The following is a 16338-nucleotide window of genomic DNA, read 5'->3' on the forward strand; positions in this document are numbered from 1 at the left end:
AAAGAGAGGCTCGCATACGGCGGAAGATTACTCCAAATTCTGCACCACAGGAGAGGCAATCAACAGCGAATGGAGAAGTGAGCGGATTTCATTACAGCTTATCATGATCAATTTACAATTTTAGGTGCACGCATTCGCTCTATCTCGGCTTCTGGATGTCATGTAGCTGCTCGTTATTAATCAGGGCAAAGACTCAGAAGACAAGCTTTCAAAGTGATCTCGACTTGACAATCATTTCGTGGGTGTGCCACTTGTAAATATTATGAGTTCTCAGTTAGTTCATTCCAGAATTGCGGTTATTTAACATTCCTCCCTTCAAAATTTGAACACTCCACATACAAAATACAAAAATGAGTCGTTCCGAATTAATTATTAATTAACCAAATATCAAAGGAATGTTTGAGAATATTTTAGTAGTGCCATTTTTCTCTTGTCCTACTCCCCAATGACCAACTTCAGTCTTTTAAAAAATATGTAAAAAAACATTATAAAACAGACCTGAACAGGAATTCTAAAACTCATTCACAGTCAATGGCGTTGACGTAAAATCCATTTTGGCTCGGAGGTTTTTGGCAATGATCATTGATCATACACGCTTAATCGGATACAGCTCGCTTGATATTCCACTTCTTTGCTTTAAAAAAAAATCCTCACTTAATGTCAAAGCGTGCTTGTGTTCATTATACATGCGTAATGCGAAATGCTTTTCAATTACTTCTCAAGCAATTCAGCTGAATATGAATATGGAACAATTCATTTCCGGATTCATCCTGTTGCTATTATCATCTATCACATCCTGAATAAATACTAGGCATCTTGTAACATTGCCATTCATTTGTGTCCTCACAGTGAAAGAACTATAAGGTGATACTGTATGGAAATTAGCATTAGGAATGTGTTTAGATAACTAGCAACCTCACAAACGTCTTCTGGGATTGTTTCCGCCATCCCATTTAGCTCGTACATGTGTGTATTGACTAGAGAATGGAATATGTGAATGTTTTAAATGCATCCCAAGTGGCTAGTTGGATTGTTGTGTGTTACCACCACACTTGAATCTGGGTCAGTTTAAGATAGTGAAATAAATAGGAAAAAAATAGTGGGACTTTAAAATACAATACGATCCAAGACCATTCATAGAATAGCATTCTCTCAAAGTTAGTTTGACCTTCCACTGTCCATCTATGTATCTATCACCCCCTTCACTAATCAGTGATGAAGACGAAAAGTATGAAGGATTGCTTAAGCCTCCCTTTGTATCTGCCTCATTACAGCTCATTTCACACAGGCAAATCTGCATATGAGAAACTCCCAAATCAATCTAAAATACAGTTTGCGCAACACTCATTAATTCATCAGGGACGAATTTGTTCTGAGTGACCTCCATCACACCAAGTAAATTGTGTGTGCCTGTCTTCAGAGGTGAATGGCTACATTCTAAGTCCTGAATGACCACTGTGCTGTGACATCCAAGTTGTGCAAGGAGATGAAATAAACCCCCCAAACAGTAGCCGCTTTAAACAGGCCTGTTATGCTGATGAGGGTAAAAACGCATAGCGAAAAGCATAGGAGAGCGCTCATGGGAAAGTGTTAACTCCATGTGAAATGCATTAGCTTCATGTACTGGCTTAGGGGCCAACACATTTGAATACCAACCTCTATAATTGAGGGGGGGGGGGGCGACGAAAGCGGTAGATCTTTTTGCTCTAACCTCACACGAGGCGACGCACAGCCACTACAGTGTGTTTTAGAATATAATAAATGCGCCAGTGAGGTCGATATGCAGGAATTGTTTACTGTTCCCTGGAGAGCATTATTGAAACTAGCCCCCCCGCCATCCGTTTTGATAGCTCTGCACAGTTACAGCTCTTTACCATGTTGTGCGAAGTCAGACCACCCAATCAATGGAACCGCGAGGCAACTCACAAAAAAATCAATGACGGAGAAGAAAGTGATAGCACGACCTCTTTGGCCTGAAATAAGGACAAAGGACAAACGTTGCGTTTAATTTATTTCCTTGATAACTTCTTTGGCCTTTGCCTGTTTCTTTGCCTCTTTTTGGGGGCCTGATGGTCAGCCATCGTGGAGCGTGACGACCTTTGATTTTCTCTTTGATTTGATCTGTCTGTGTTGGCAGCTCTCTAAAAAATGGCATCCAAATACTAAATATTTACACTGTTATGTCGTATGAGTTTGAATTATTTTTCCTTAATTCAAAGTGCCGCTGAGTTTTTACACACAAATTAAATGATAAAATTGTGTCAAAGAGTATTTAAAAACTAATTATTAAGACTCACATAGATTCATAACTATTGAGATGACTGAAACGGTACTCGAGAGTTGTTGTCTTTATCGTGTGACAAGTCGAAATATGCAGTTAAAAGTGAAAAGGGGAAATAGGGTTAAAACTGTGTGCTTTTTTTGGTATATTCTACAAAGGGAAAGGAGTGTGTTTTGGCTCAATGAAGTCCACTCTATCAAATTTAGTAAAATAACCCCTGATGTGAAAGTGGGACTTTAAGCTTCAGTTCCCTTTTCACATTTTAGGTAATTATACTGTTTGCTACCAAGCCTTCCAACAACTACTTACTTTGTTCCACCATCAAGCTATCGTTTACCAACCAAGAGGCTAGAAACAATGTTTAATTGTCTGTTCAACAAGCTATAAAACTGCATTTAATGAAATTACAAATGAATGTCATTGGCAAATCGATTAGAATTCCTTTGAGAACAACATTGAATGCTGTAAAAGCCATTCATCTAGGAAAATTCCACAATATAGCTGTTAAGTCGAGGGGGGGTGGGGGGAGAGAAAAAAAATCAATGAAATCAAGTAAAGTAGAACGACTTTGTCATGGATAATTTAGTGTGATCGTTGCACTGTTCAAACACTAGAGGCTATTACACAGGACATTTTGAGCATATTCTACAATAACACTATGTTCAACATACATTTACAATATAATGTTTTATCATTAGAACGCGTGCAAATAATTAAAAAAAAAAGACATTGTGATTGATTCCAAATCAGACATTATGACAAAATATTATTTGCTGGCACCTCTTCGAAGTCACGCACAGCAGTGCTCTTTATATCTCTCTTTCAAAAATTGGTTTTTCTTACTTCAATTTTCCCTTTGGAGCTGTAACATTCACTGGCAATTTGTTTTTGCAGAAACATTGTCAGAACGCTGTAGCATTTGTAAATAATGGTGCAGGATAAAGAGATGCACCAGTCTCTACTGAAGCAAGGCAACCCAGCAACATGATGTTGACATCCCATTATTTTACAGTTGGGATGTTGTTCTACGGCTAGGCCAAATGCTACATTGATCATTATGGCCACACACTGTTTTGTTTTCTCCCTCTTCAAAATGATACTGAAATAGAAGACAATACGGGGAACTGATTTGAAAGTGTGGCAATGAATGAAAATTTCCATCCATCCATTTTCTCACACTTATACAAGGCGACCCTTGTGAGGATAAGATAGTCAAAAATCACAAGTACAAATACATATGTAAATTCAAAAAGTACACACTAGATTTCCTCAGCCATGCTGAACTATGCGTTTTCCACAATTCTCTGAAGAAAATGCTAAATAATTTAAGTGCAACGTAACCCATAGCATCCACTAACCTGGCTGGGGGAGTGAGTCAGATTACAGTGCAGTCAAAGCCAATGATGTTGCAACAGAAAGCAACCTGGGTTCACTCTCATTTGTCACAGTGCCTCTTTCATAGTTGTTGAGTTGTTTATCACACAAGATTGGTATTCTCGATGCCGTCCCTTGTGGCGGAGCTCGTGCCTTTTCAGTGGAACGCTCTCAAGGACATGCGTTGCTGCGTGCAAATACGTGACATTTTCCAAGCAAAGCGAGGAGGCTTCCATTAAAAGGAGCTCATAATGCCTTGATTAAGTTGCTCTCTCCGCTGAGCTTCCACCAATTTTCTGTCTCCCGTAGCGCGAGATCAATTTCTGGATTTTACATATTTATGTCTTCAAATTGGAGATTGACCTCTATGTGAATGAGAGCCCTGTCATTTTACATCATTTAAATGACGCTTAGAGGTCAGTGCCAATGAACAAATAAATTGTAGGTGCGTGGAGCCCACTGCAAGTCATGATTAATTCCATGCATCATGATTAAAATGGATGACGTGAAGAAAAATATGTCTGACAGACTCAGTTCTGTTTCTTTTTGAAGAAACTGTACATATACAGCACCGATCGCTTTTGAAATGTCTTGGGTCATCATTATTCTGCTCATGGTTGATTAAAATAGAGCAGAAATGGAAGTTGCTTTTTATTGCAGGGAGAAAAATGCAAATGCTAGTTTCCATATTGGGTCTTACGGTACTTAGAGGACCATACGAAGTCTTGATTATAAACATTAAGCCCGAAGCATGAATGTCCAAGTGCAAATAATCCAGTAAAACTAATGAAACTTTGTGCATCAGACTTCACTGCCCCGAGCATAATCAAACATAAACAGTAAAAAGCAATGGATGGTTGGAAAGCTCAATATTGGAGTTTACAGAAAACCAACACACAAACTTTTTATTCAGCGATGTCGGTAAATGCGTTATTCAACAAATCATGGGGAAATCTCCCAGGAAGCTTTTCAGATGATTTCAAGTGTGGGTATTTGATTCACACGCGATCTTAAAAGTGTTAGGAGTACCACTCTTAACACACTCGTGACAGAAATGTCAGCTGAACCTGCTGTGAAACATGGAGGAGTGCGTCTCTGGTGTGTTGTCAGGTTGGTTTGTGGGATCTTGAATCTGGGTTTGGTAAACTGAGTTATAAACTCAGATTGGCCTGGGATTAAAACACTGGGTTACGGTGAAATCCAATTTAATTCTGGTAAAGAATTTGGATATTTCAAACATTTTCTCTTGAGGAGTAGAGCAAAAAATGGTTGCAAAGTACTGAGTTGAACTTTTGCCCTTGACCAATGATATAAATTAATTGTTTAAAGATCCGTTTTTTTTGAATGTTTCCCCTTGATTCGACAAGTGTTCTTTAATGTCTATGTTGTGTAATTAATGTGAATGCTTTTTATTGTCATCATACAACGATAATGAGATTTAAAGCTCTCATCACGAAGTGCACAAATGAACAATCAATAAATACGTAGTCAACATAATAAGTAGTCACAATATAAATAAGTAGGGAGTGCATAAATAACAACAAACAAACAGATAAACGATCAATAAATAAGTAGTCAATATAATAACATAAAGGCTTGCATTTTATGATGTTTTAGTTTGCAGCAGCACGCGTCAACGTTATCAAAGTTTAATCCGTGACTAATGACGCTCAAACAAATTTCCCCAAACACAATTTCTACTGTTGATAAAATGATCTGATTTCTGTGCAATCTTACCTTTACTTCCAATGCAATCTGACACCAACAAATAAAGAGAAAATAAATAAATATCATCAATAAACTTGGTAGCGTTTCCACATTTCAATTAAACCTGTTGAAAACAGGTTTGGCAGATTGGGAATAACAGCGTGCAGCCCAATTACTCTGCCGTTTCGCAAACAAGCATCATGGGAGATGTAGTTCCCTGTTGTATTATTTTCCTTTCAATGAATAGAACTAGTATATGTATTAAACGTTTCTATTATTTAAACATCAAAAGTTAAAAGAATCACTCTCTAAGGACAACTTTGTCCAGTTTCCAGAGGCGATTCCGAAGTGCATTCTGAGAAAACAATGTAAACTGATAACTATTTGCCTTTAGTCGACAATGGACAGTAGAGTATAATCGGGCTTGTCAGTCATGTGGCACGGAAAATAGCTCCAGTCAGTCACTTCTGCTGGCTTTTGTCGAAGGCAAATGTCACTCATTTCCATTTCAAGTGGTAAAAATGCCAACTTATAATAATGCATGCCGCAATGACAAGAAATTTGAGTCAGAAGGAATAAAGCTTAAATGCAGTAAGTTAAAATACTGCCTGTAACTGCATGTACAAAAGGATCACTTATTTTTTAAAAAGCATTAAAGATGTCATTTAATCGTTAAAACAATGCTGCCCTCTTCAGGAGAAAAAAGATGCATTGCAGGAGACTCCAACCACCTTTATGGCAGCAAAAGTGCGTCTTCTTGTGGCATTCCGCTTTCATTCAGGCAGCAATTTGGAATGTCACCCAACACACAAAGAACAATGTATATTTTTTCCAACTCAGTTGATTCATAAACAAAACCCTTTATTATAAACATTGATTTGTTTATTGGCCACACAATAAGATCAGACAAGAACGCCAAATTGTTTGAGAACATCTGTGTACTTTGCGATTTGGCTCTCGACGTTCTTCGTTGCCAATTTGGTCAGCCTGATGGTGGCCTTTTTCTTGTTGTAGCGCAGTTTGGCTTTCTGTTTCCTCTTCTCCTCCAGCGTGGCTGTGATGGCCTGATACTTCCAGCCCACCTCATGGGCCAAACGTCCAAGAAGGGCAAACTGTACGACACGTGAAAGGGGTGGGATTAGGAAGGAAAAACATTGCAACTAAAATGCGTTTTTGCCTTTGATGCTAACGTGCAAATTCAACTCAGAAGTCAGATCCGTTAAGTGTGGTTTCATCAATAAATGATCAGATTTCAAATCATCAGGGTCGAGACACAGGCCGTTTTTAGACATGGTGCCGAAAACGATCGCCGCTCACCTTACGCGTGGGCTTCAGTCGCACAACCTTAAGAGCAGCTGGAACCACCATGCGCTTCCTCTGAAGAAAGAAAGAAAGAGAGGGGATTCAAAACTGACCAAAGAAGGCCAAAAAGTATGTTGCAGATGGCTTGTCTCAGATTTTGTGTTTTGATTTCAAACCTCAGTCAAACAAGGCTAGGTAAGGTAAGGTAAAACATCATTGACAGTGTAACTAATGGGCGGCAACATTATGCAGAAAGACCACCTTGTCGTAGGGTGGGGGGACCCCGTCGAACACCTTCAGCCTCTCCAGAGCGGCCTGGCCTCTCTTGGTTTTGTGGGGCAGCATGCCTAGGTGGCACACAATTGATCAAAATTAACAATTCATAAAGATATGTAATTTTTCTGGACTACCCTTCACCCATTCTTAGTGCTAGATGTCCAAACCATGGTCATTAACCCCTCCCAGACCACATGGATTGGAAACCCAGCACCGTCAATGGTACTAAAAAGAGTATTCACAAACAGATCTCCCAGTTTAAATGAATTCAACTTTAAATTGTTCCATATTTACACTTCAAATTTGGACTGTTAATTTTACATAGTGTTGGGAAAGCATCAAGTTCCTGTGAGGTTTGTTTCTCACCTCTAACCGTCCTCCAGAAGATCCTGCTAGGAGCTCTGAAGTGGTACGGGCCGCGAGAGGGATTGGTGTTCATTCTCTTGCGCAGGAAAGCCAGGTACTTCACTGCAGAATTATATTACTACTTTCAAAGCACATTCCAAAATTTCAGTTCAGTAGAATGCAGTCTAAGGATAGTTCTAAATATTCTCATTGGCAGTTAAAACTCAATTGTTTTGTTTAACATCGACAAAAATGAAGATTGAAATTAGGAGGGCACTATGTAGGTTACCTACGTTTGTTCCTGTAGAAATTGCCAGAGATGTTGATGCCTTCACACCTCACCACTACAACTTTGTGCCCTTTAAAACAGAAATTAAAATTATATACCTGCGTACGTGTATAGTAAAAGTTTACATTCATATTAGTTCGTCTCAGATGGTAGTGCATGTGAGTTTTTTCATGGTCGTTAAACTCAAACAAAACGTGATATTTTCATCAAGGACAATATTGAGGTCAGTTTCTAACTTTATTAAAAAAAAAAACTTCATAAATGGTGGAAATTAATAAGATGCATACCCAGCAAGGTCTGCTTGGCAACGATGGCAGCCAGGCGACCAAGCAGATGGCCCCTGCCATCTAGTAGCAGAACCTACAAAAATATAAGATATTAGGACGTGATCGTTTTTGCAAAGTCCATCCATTACTAGATCAATCTATAAAGAGCACATGGCTTACATGTATGTCGAAACAACTACGACATTAGCGATCCGAATATTCAATCGACATCTTTTTTGTAATTGTTTATCCTAGGAAGTTACAAATGGGAATACGGTTCAACCAAATTCATACTTTGAGTAAGAAAATTGAGTTAGCAGGAAGCTAACACCGTCGGCTACCATAGCTGCCATGATGCCTTGTGCCTTCGGAAACTAGGCCGACTGAGGAACACATTTAACTACATTGTTTCGACATATTGTACCCCACTTTACACGTTTTTTCATATAATAAAACGTTTGACAACATGTTAACTAAAACAAATGACCGAAATAACTATAAAGATCCGAATAAAACAAGATAATCGTCTCATAAACGTTCCCACCTTATTGAAGCGGTCCGCCATGACGAGCGAAAAGAAAGAAGCGCGGGGACGCCCGTGGTAAAAGACACGGGCGGGCGGAAATTGCGTCATCTACATAGCTTGTTTGACTGTCTTGCAAAAGTTTTAGCGCCACCTGTGGAAAGACGGACAAAGAATACGTAGTTGTTGCGGGTTACTAAAAAAATGTCCAAAATTTTATATTTTAGAACGAGAGACTTCAATAATTCAAATAAAGATAATTTAAAATATATAGCGTTGATTTTAACGATCCCATTTAATCCATCAACCAATCCCCCCACAATTATCCAAACTGAGGACAACTGCCACAGAAAATGAATATTAATAATAAATACATTTGGATATCCTTCTTTGCAATAAAAATGCAGGATCGTTCACACAAGTTCATAGTTTATTTTCTGTATGACATATACAGTAGCTCATGCAAATCATGTTACATTCACTTTTCAAACCATTGCATTTTTACAAAACAGTCAAGGCTCGTGTCGAAGAACACGTGATTTTTATTTAATACCAGAGATTATATAGTTTCAGATGCAACACCACAGTGATTAAGGATGTCTGGCCAGAAGCTCATTCTTAGTCGTCGTGCTTCAGCTTCCTGATCTTCCCCTTGTGGCGGTCAATCTCGCGCTGCAGACGTTCAATCTCCTTTTTGTGGTGGTCGATTTCCTCCTGGTGGTGTTGCTTCAGTGCAGCCAGCTGCTCCTGCTCCTTGCGTCTTTTGTGCAAGTGAAAGATTATGGTGAGATCTTATCTTATCAATTACATTTGTACCATGATCATGCTGGTACACCTACTTAAAGTACATTTCCTCCTCAGCCGCTTGTTTCTTTCCCATGGCTCCTCCTGCTTCTCGGATGGACCCGCCAGCTCCGCCACCTTTTCCAGCACCTTTACCCAGCTCACCCAGCTGCAATGTATACAACCAGCCCAGTGGAAAAATGTTGAAGAGTGAGTAAATAACAAAAGGTTAGAAAGAGTGCTTTCTTCTACTAACCTAACTCATAGCAAAGGTTAACTCACATCAAGAAACCTTGGATTTCCAACAGTAGTCTTAAAAAATAGTCATGTAGAAAATGCTACTTAATTTGAGCAAAATCATCTGAGTTGCTATACAATTTTCCATATCTAGAATTTAAGCAAATACAGGAGATAGATGCTTTGAAAAATATTATTACTTCACAGTAATACATGTATATTTGTTCATCTATTTATGCCGTTAATGTATAGCGCTAGGCAGAACAATCTAATAGTCTTCCACCAATGACTTTAGGTACTTTCTGCGTATTCACTTGTCATTTGAGTAAAAAAAAATGACTTAAGAGGCCAAGGAAAAGCACAATTATCTGTGTGAATAAATTGAGATAGTCTTTCAGTACTACATATATACCTTTTATGACATTTTAGTCCAGTGTTATGCTTGACATATTTCAATAATAAGATATACACTGGCTCAAAAAGATTGAGATCACTGGACGAGAGTTGTAGAAATAAATTGTCAGAAATAAGGAAAATTGAATAATTCTGCAATGTAAACATATTAGGTTTAAATTAAACAATTGTGCAGCCATACTGAGGTCACAAGGGCAAAGAGATTTCGTACAAACATTGAGTAAACAAATCACCTAGCATATTTTAGTTAAACTGACATTGTTGTATCGATGCAGTACATTTAGGAGGAAAAAAAACTTCGCTTAATTTTATAGATCACCATTCTGTTTATCCTGTATTCATGCAGATGACTTGTTTATCGAGCTGTCATATTTGGCTAGGAAAACTTTGGAGCTAATGGTAATGAATGTGAATTGGCTTCCAACAAAATGACTTTATACCCACAGAAAGCGGTGTTTTGTTGAGGAACATAATTTTACCTGGTCGGATGACATTCTCTGCTGTAAAGAAAACAAACCGCGGATGTTAGGCCTCAAAAACCTCGCCATGTTAGCAAAACTGGGTGGCAAAATGACAATGACAGGGGTAACGCCTGGCTTTGCCCTTGTCTGTAAATACATACACGGACGGTACCATTCATATCTAGACAGAGGGGTGGGCACTACGTTTACCTTTTTTCAGAAGACATTTTTTTCCAGAATACTGCAGCAAATACAACTAACTACTAAGTAATGTTACATTCAATTTAAAAGATTAAATGGAGATTATGACACACGGGCGATACATTTATATATATATTTTTGGGTGAAAATATAACACCCCCATTTTGTCTAGCTAGAAGCAGTGACTATGCGCCCATGTGCACTTTCATCTGAAGTTGATATTAGCAATTTAAAAAAGTACAAAATAACATTTATTTTTTATTATATAGTTTTTTTCTTCAATGAAAGGTGCTTGTAAATGCGCGACCTAAGAGAGCTAAGTAGAAAAGTTGAAGTGGGGCGTCAGTAACTGGCGGCCATCTTATAGCAGAGTCAAGAAAGTATCCACATTTCCATGCTACAAGCAGTTTTGATTTTTTCTTTTCAAATAGATAAATGGGCCAGAAATCTCGCAAATGAGTGAAAATTAATGTAGATGTAAAATAAGATTTTTTTAAAAACGTATAAGTAATACATAATTTAACACAATACTAGTATATGCCACAGGTTGAAGACATTTAAAATCCATTTAAATTTTCTTTTACATATTCAGATGCATAATACATTTTCATGATTGCAAACACAAAAATATTTGTGAGGGAACAACTATTTCAAGTAGCAGTTTTTTTAGTATTAAATCAGTATATTCTTAATCCACTTTTAATAATACCAAAAAACATAAAAAGCTTGGAATAATTTTATTCAGCAAAGAAAGTATTTGTCTCGAGGATCCTCCCAGAGGCCCTCCTCCCCCAATGAAGTCCCTCATAAGCACATACACCAGGCAACTCTGAGCTCAGATTGCCGAATTAAGGATACATGTCAACTTAAAAAATCCAAAGCACATTCTATTTTTGTTTCTTTCCACAATTAATTTCTATACACTAATCCTCAGTTACATATGTACTAGGTACATTGGACCCCAGTCAGCAAACAGGTGCACGAGAAGGCCTGTACCCTCCTCCCCCCAAGAAAATTAAATCACAAAGCCAAATTCTCTTCCAAATGAAAATGTTAGCACTTCTGTGTCTCCAACAGGGTCAAGTAACAGAACAAAGACAATTGGGAGGCCCATTTTTATAACATACAGCAAAGCCCCTCATTAGAAACTAGCAACGTAAGCAGTCCATATTGCTAACATTCTCGTCCGTATCACAAAGTAGCAACAAATGCAAGAACATGAAATAACCCGGCCTGTGTGTCCATGAAGGTACATGTCACGTCGTTTGCCACATCGAATTTCATTTCACTTTACAATCCGAACTTAACCCACAGAGTTGACGCTATTTTGCCTTCATACAAAATGGAAGACAAATAGACAAATCCCTCAATTTAACACACATTGCTCACTCATGTTCTTGGGAAGTTCGCTCTTAATGCCTCAGTCCCCTTCAGTTCTTTTGGCTGCCTTGAGCTAGTATGTTTCACCATTAAAAAAAAGGCAAACCCCAAAGAATTAAATGAATTTTCTAAAACGAGATAAAATAAGATGAGGGGAAAGGCATCAGAGGGCCAGGACGGGTCTCCGGTGGTTTTTGGGAGGAGGCAGCGCCCGCCGCTCCCCCTTGGTGGCCCGTCAGTCCTGCTTGGCATTGCCTAGCGCTCTGAGACGCTCCAGCAGGGGCGGGTGCGAGTAGTGCCACATGGAGTACAACCAGTCGGCCACGGGGAAGCCCAAGTTATCCTTGTTCAGCTTGATGAGAGACGAGTAGAGGTCTGAAGCTTTGCCCATGTTGCGTGCAAAAGCGTCCGCTTGGAACTCGAACCTGCGGCTCAGGACTGTCAGGCAGAAGGACAGAAGCTGCCACGATAAAAGAGAAACACGTCAATTGCGATGTTGCAACTCTACTTCTAGTCAACTAGCATGTGTATTCAATTCAGCCCTAGATCGTGCCCCTTTTGACACTTTTAGGGCGCATTTAAAATACACACTACAATGAAAACAAAATGGCTACCTCATTATATGGAGAAAAGATGAACTGGAAGATTATCATCAAGCCAATTAAGGTGGGCTGGCTGTCATTGAAGCCAAATGCGACAAACAACTCCTTTCGTCCAATGAGGACAGCAAATAGAAAGAAACAAAGGAAGGAATTAATCTGTGGGAAAAAAGACAACAAATGTTAACGGCAGAATTAAAACGCTCGCTGCCATTGACGGCAATAGAAATCTAATCCATTCTGATTGGGGGGTGGCAGCAATGATTATTCAATAATGTAATATGTTAATATGAAAGAAAGAGTGAAAAAAAAGCCCACCTGACTGATGACAATGTTTTTGACGGTGTGACCAAGTTTCCAGTGACCAAGCTCGTGTCCCAAAACGGCAAGGATTTCTTGGTTGTTGCATCCTTGTTTCTTGTGCTGTGAAGATGTGAAACACAGCAATTAGAAAGGGAAATATTGTTTAATCATGCAAAATCTGATTGAGTACTTTCTCAAACTTGATTGACATGCTCTCAAGTGCAAGTGTTCACACCAAAAAAACTTGTTGAAAATAAACCCCATGTAAATTCTGTTATAAGAAATTAAGAATATCCATAATAACTCTTCAAATAAAAGCTTATTTGAGTCTATTTGGCTGGAACATTTAGTTACTACAAAATTAGATGTACCATATATTCTAAACTATAAGTCGCACTTTTTTCATAGTTTGACTAATATACTAAGTTGGGACGTTTTTTCCCCTTGTCTGACCTTTGAAAGGCTGGTATGTTGTTTTTATTTTAATGTTATCTGCTATGTTAACAGATGCCTATTTAGCCCACTGTTCTCAATTTTACTATTGTTACTTGAACGTATGTTTGTTCTTGGTTTCTGATAAATAATTTAAAAAAACACCCCTTCAAAATGCCACATATACTCCAGTGCAACTTTATATTATTTTTTCCCTCTTCATTATTTGGCTGGTGCGACTTATATTCCGAAAAATACGGTCATTTAAATTTAGAGGACATTCTCATGTAAAAGCACCCTAAACTTCCTATTCAAACTCCAGGAAAAAAAAAGTTTAAAGCATTTTAACCTTTGGCTTGGACTTCAATTGGCTGCTATCGCCGTCATTTTCTGGTTGGGCGGGCTTTGTCTCGTCCCCCTTGTTGATGGGAGAAAAGTCCTCCAGCAAGGTGTCAAACAGCACAATGCGTTTGTTTTTGAAAAACCCATAGAAGTATGCATTGCTGTGTGAAGACCGTTTGGAACCTGGCAACACAAAAAACTTTGAAAAATAGCACACAGGCGCTTTTTTTCCATTTCCCTTATCATACCTTCGACGACGTAAACCTTTGTGAGTGGGAAACTTATACTGCTGGCCATGGCTTCAATGGCCGACTTCAGCTCCCCTTCCGGTAAAGGAGTAAATTTATCAAACAAGGGAGCGATGTAGTCAGCATAGATGGTCACGAGGATCTGAAAACGGGCAAGAGTATTGTTACGGGATATTGCTATTAGTTCTCAGTTGAAGAAAAAATAAAGTTGCACCCAATTGCACATTTAAGAATAGAACATGATTGCCCGTGGATTTTGTTGTAAAAGCCCTCAACTCACCAGAGAAACAGCCAGGGTGAAGAGCCAGGCGTAGATGAAGAAGTAGTCCCCTCCAATTTTGATAATGTAGAGAAGCAGCGAAGTCACAGGCAACAGGATACACTGAGTCACGGCAAACTTCTTCATGGCGTCCATGAAGAAGAACCCCATCGTCTAAAGAGCAAACCAAAGTATTTAGAGGGTTCAAGCAACCAATTGCTTCGGAATTTGAACAAATATTTAGAGGGGACGCATTGAACTATTGCCTCTGTTACCGTCATGTTGGGAGAAAGCAAGATTACCTGCTGGTTGAAGCCATGCTTCTCCTCAATGACAAACGTGTTGTACAAACTCCAAGGAAGGCCAGTCAAAGCCGTGAGCAGGGTGGCCAGGGTCAAAAATACAAGAGACTGCGTGATCTCATACTCCGGGCCAAATCCAAAGTATTTTATCCCTGCACCGGCGACATCCCACAGAAAAGGAATGCCGCCCAAAAGCAGGACCAGCTTTGACAATCACAGTTTAAAAGAACACCAAAACCACAAATTAGTCCATTATAAACATGAATAATAATAATAATAATCACACTTGCTTAGCAGTGTCTTACCGTTCCTTCCGTCTCTGAATACAGGCCAGACCAAAAGCTGAAGTTACTTTTATCCAGCTGATAGAGTCGGGACTTTTCAAATGTTTCTGAATCGATTATCTTTCCCAGCTCTTGTGGCACATTTCTCGTTGACCTGTATATCTTTCGCTGCAAGGGTGATAAACACTCAAATAGTTAAAAAAATAAGCTGTTATTTATACCCTATCAATACACTCACTTAAAAATTGAATAAATGTCATCAAATATTAACTCCACTTTGACAGCCCTAAAGCTCTACTGTTATTTACAGTATATGCTAAAAGGAAAACCAGTTTTGGCATGAATTTCAATTTGAGAAAAACAACAGCTATGAAGTTTTTGCTCTTCGAAACTATCAGTTAATATGTACGATTTTTTGGATACCCTGGCAAAATTTTAAGATGGGACTTGGGTATATATTTATATTAAAAATCCCTTAAATTTAGTACATAGTACTTAGACATGTCTTGATAATTTAAAAAAAGGAACCAAGTTTGAACAACTTTATCTTGGCATGATCAACCAGAAGCCAGTTTCATGCCTTTTATGGTTACATACTTTGTATTGTTTGAAACATATTTTAAGATCGACCCCAAAACCTTAATTTTCACTGTACACAATTTTACACACAAAAATGTTTCATTTTTTTTACTATTTATAAGTCAACAGTAATACCAGTGATATCAATGCTTCACTCATAGCTGCCATTGACGTTCATAGACGAACAAGATCTGTTTTTACATTCATTACAGTTAATTTAGGATATTAGTCTTTACAACACCCAAACTAAATAAACTTGTTTTTTTAAACCATTAAATCCATAAAATAATACCGGCTGCCATTGACAGTGAGAGACGTCCAATTCATTTCGACAGGGACTGACCGTCCAAAATGGAGATCTTTATCGTGGTCTAAAACATGTGTGCTAATACCGTACTTGAGGTGCCATGTGACGTCTGTCACCGTCGATGGCAGTCAAACATGGTCTTTTAAGGCCAGATATCCCAATTATGATACACAAGGCCGTTAATACATTAAATGTCCAGGGAAATTTGGGCATTAAATGGGTAAACTACAAATAAAAAACACACCAACAATATATTTTGCTTCGTGAATAACAAGAAACTTACCTGTCTATGTGCAAGATAGGCCTCCCATAGATATACCGTCCACGAAAAGCCCAAAACAGCATAAAATATCTGCTTTTCCACCGGAAGCTGATATATAATGTCGAACATATTTGCGCAAATGTTCTTGTTTGGATAGTTAAATGGAAGTCACGAGTAGCTTCCCAGGCTAACAGTAACGTAATGTATTGCTCCTAGTTTCGAACACACTAAACAGGCTACGATTCGAATTAATTGGAAGAGTTTACTAGCATGAAATAAACCTAAAAATGACTACAACGCCGAGCAAGAGTTGTTCTTAAGCCTCCATCATTAATAATGACTTTTCATTCATGAGGGAGCGCCTATCTTCTTCTTTCTTCATTTCGGCCAAATTGGGCAGATATTGACGCATTACTGCCACCCTGCGGTGAAATAGTAAACTTCCTTTGCCAAGAGGTATAAAAAAAACTTGTGCAATCCTATTTTTGTTTTGATGCATATATCACGTTAGTCCAAAAAAACAGTTTCATGTAACATATTAGTTTATACATGAGTTTTCTTTTTGGGAAATATAAAAATGAA

General features: G+C 38.5%; 3 protein-coding genes and 1 non-coding gene across 4 annotated transcripts; all 4 read right to left on the reverse strand.

Moving 5' to 3' along the window:
- Positions 1-6206: 6206 nt before the first annotated feature.
- Positions 6207-8510, reverse strand: rpl13a (ribosomal protein L13a). Its single transcript, XM_077621649.1, has 7 exons — positions 8385-8510; positions 7862-7934; positions 7579-7644; positions 7307-7408; positions 6926-7011; positions 6680-6739; positions 6207-6474 (listed from the first exon to the last, which is right to left on the reverse strand). The coding sequence occupies exons 1-7, from the start codon at positions 8472-8474 to the stop codon at positions 6265-6267; spliced, it is 687 nt and encodes a 228-aa protein (XP_077477775.1). The 5' UTR covers positions 8475-8510; the 3' UTR covers positions 6207-6264.
- LOC144090423 (small nucleolar RNA Z195/SNORD33/SNORD32 family) lies at positions 7711-7791 on the reverse strand. Its single transcript, XR_013305392.1, has one exon. It is a non-coding gene; the product is annotated as a small nucleolar RNA Z195/SNORD33/SNORD32 family (small nucleolar RNA).
- A 265-nt stretch (positions 8511-8775) lies between the features above and the next one.
- On the reverse strand, positions 8776-10420 carry atp5if1b (ATP synthase inhibitory factor subunit 1b). The gene is made up of 3 exons (XM_077620995.1): positions 10277-10420; positions 9203-9315; positions 8776-9123 (listed from the first exon to the last, which is right to left on the reverse strand). Exons 1-3 carry the CDS (start codon positions 10415-10417, stop codon positions 8982-8984), a joined length of 396 nt encoding a protein of 131 aa, XP_077477121.1. The 5' UTR covers positions 10418-10420; the 3' UTR covers positions 8776-8981.
- Positions 10421-11177: 757 nt separating this feature from the next.
- zmpste24 (zinc metallopeptidase, STE24 homolog) lies at positions 11178-16147 on the reverse strand. The gene is made up of 9 exons (XM_077621628.1): positions 15778-16147; positions 14630-14776; positions 14325-14528; positions 14044-14196; positions 13764-13905; positions 13523-13698; positions 12757-12861; positions 12454-12597; positions 11178-12299 (listed from the first exon to the last, which is right to left on the reverse strand). The coding sequence occupies exons 1-9, from the start codon at positions 15883-15885 to the stop codon at positions 12075-12077; spliced, it is 1404 nt and encodes a 467-aa protein (XP_077477754.1). The 5' UTR covers positions 15886-16147; the 3' UTR covers positions 11178-12074.
- Between the last annotated feature and the right edge of the window lie 191 nt (positions 16148-16338).

The sequence above is a fragment of the Stigmatopora argus genome, chromosome 15 (genome assembly GCF_051989625.1).
Source record: "Stigmatopora argus isolate UIUO_Sarg chromosome 15, RoL_Sarg_1.0, whole genome shotgun sequence".
NCBI lineage: Eukaryota > Metazoa > Chordata > Actinopteri > Syngnathiformes > Syngnathidae > Stigmatopora > Stigmatopora argus.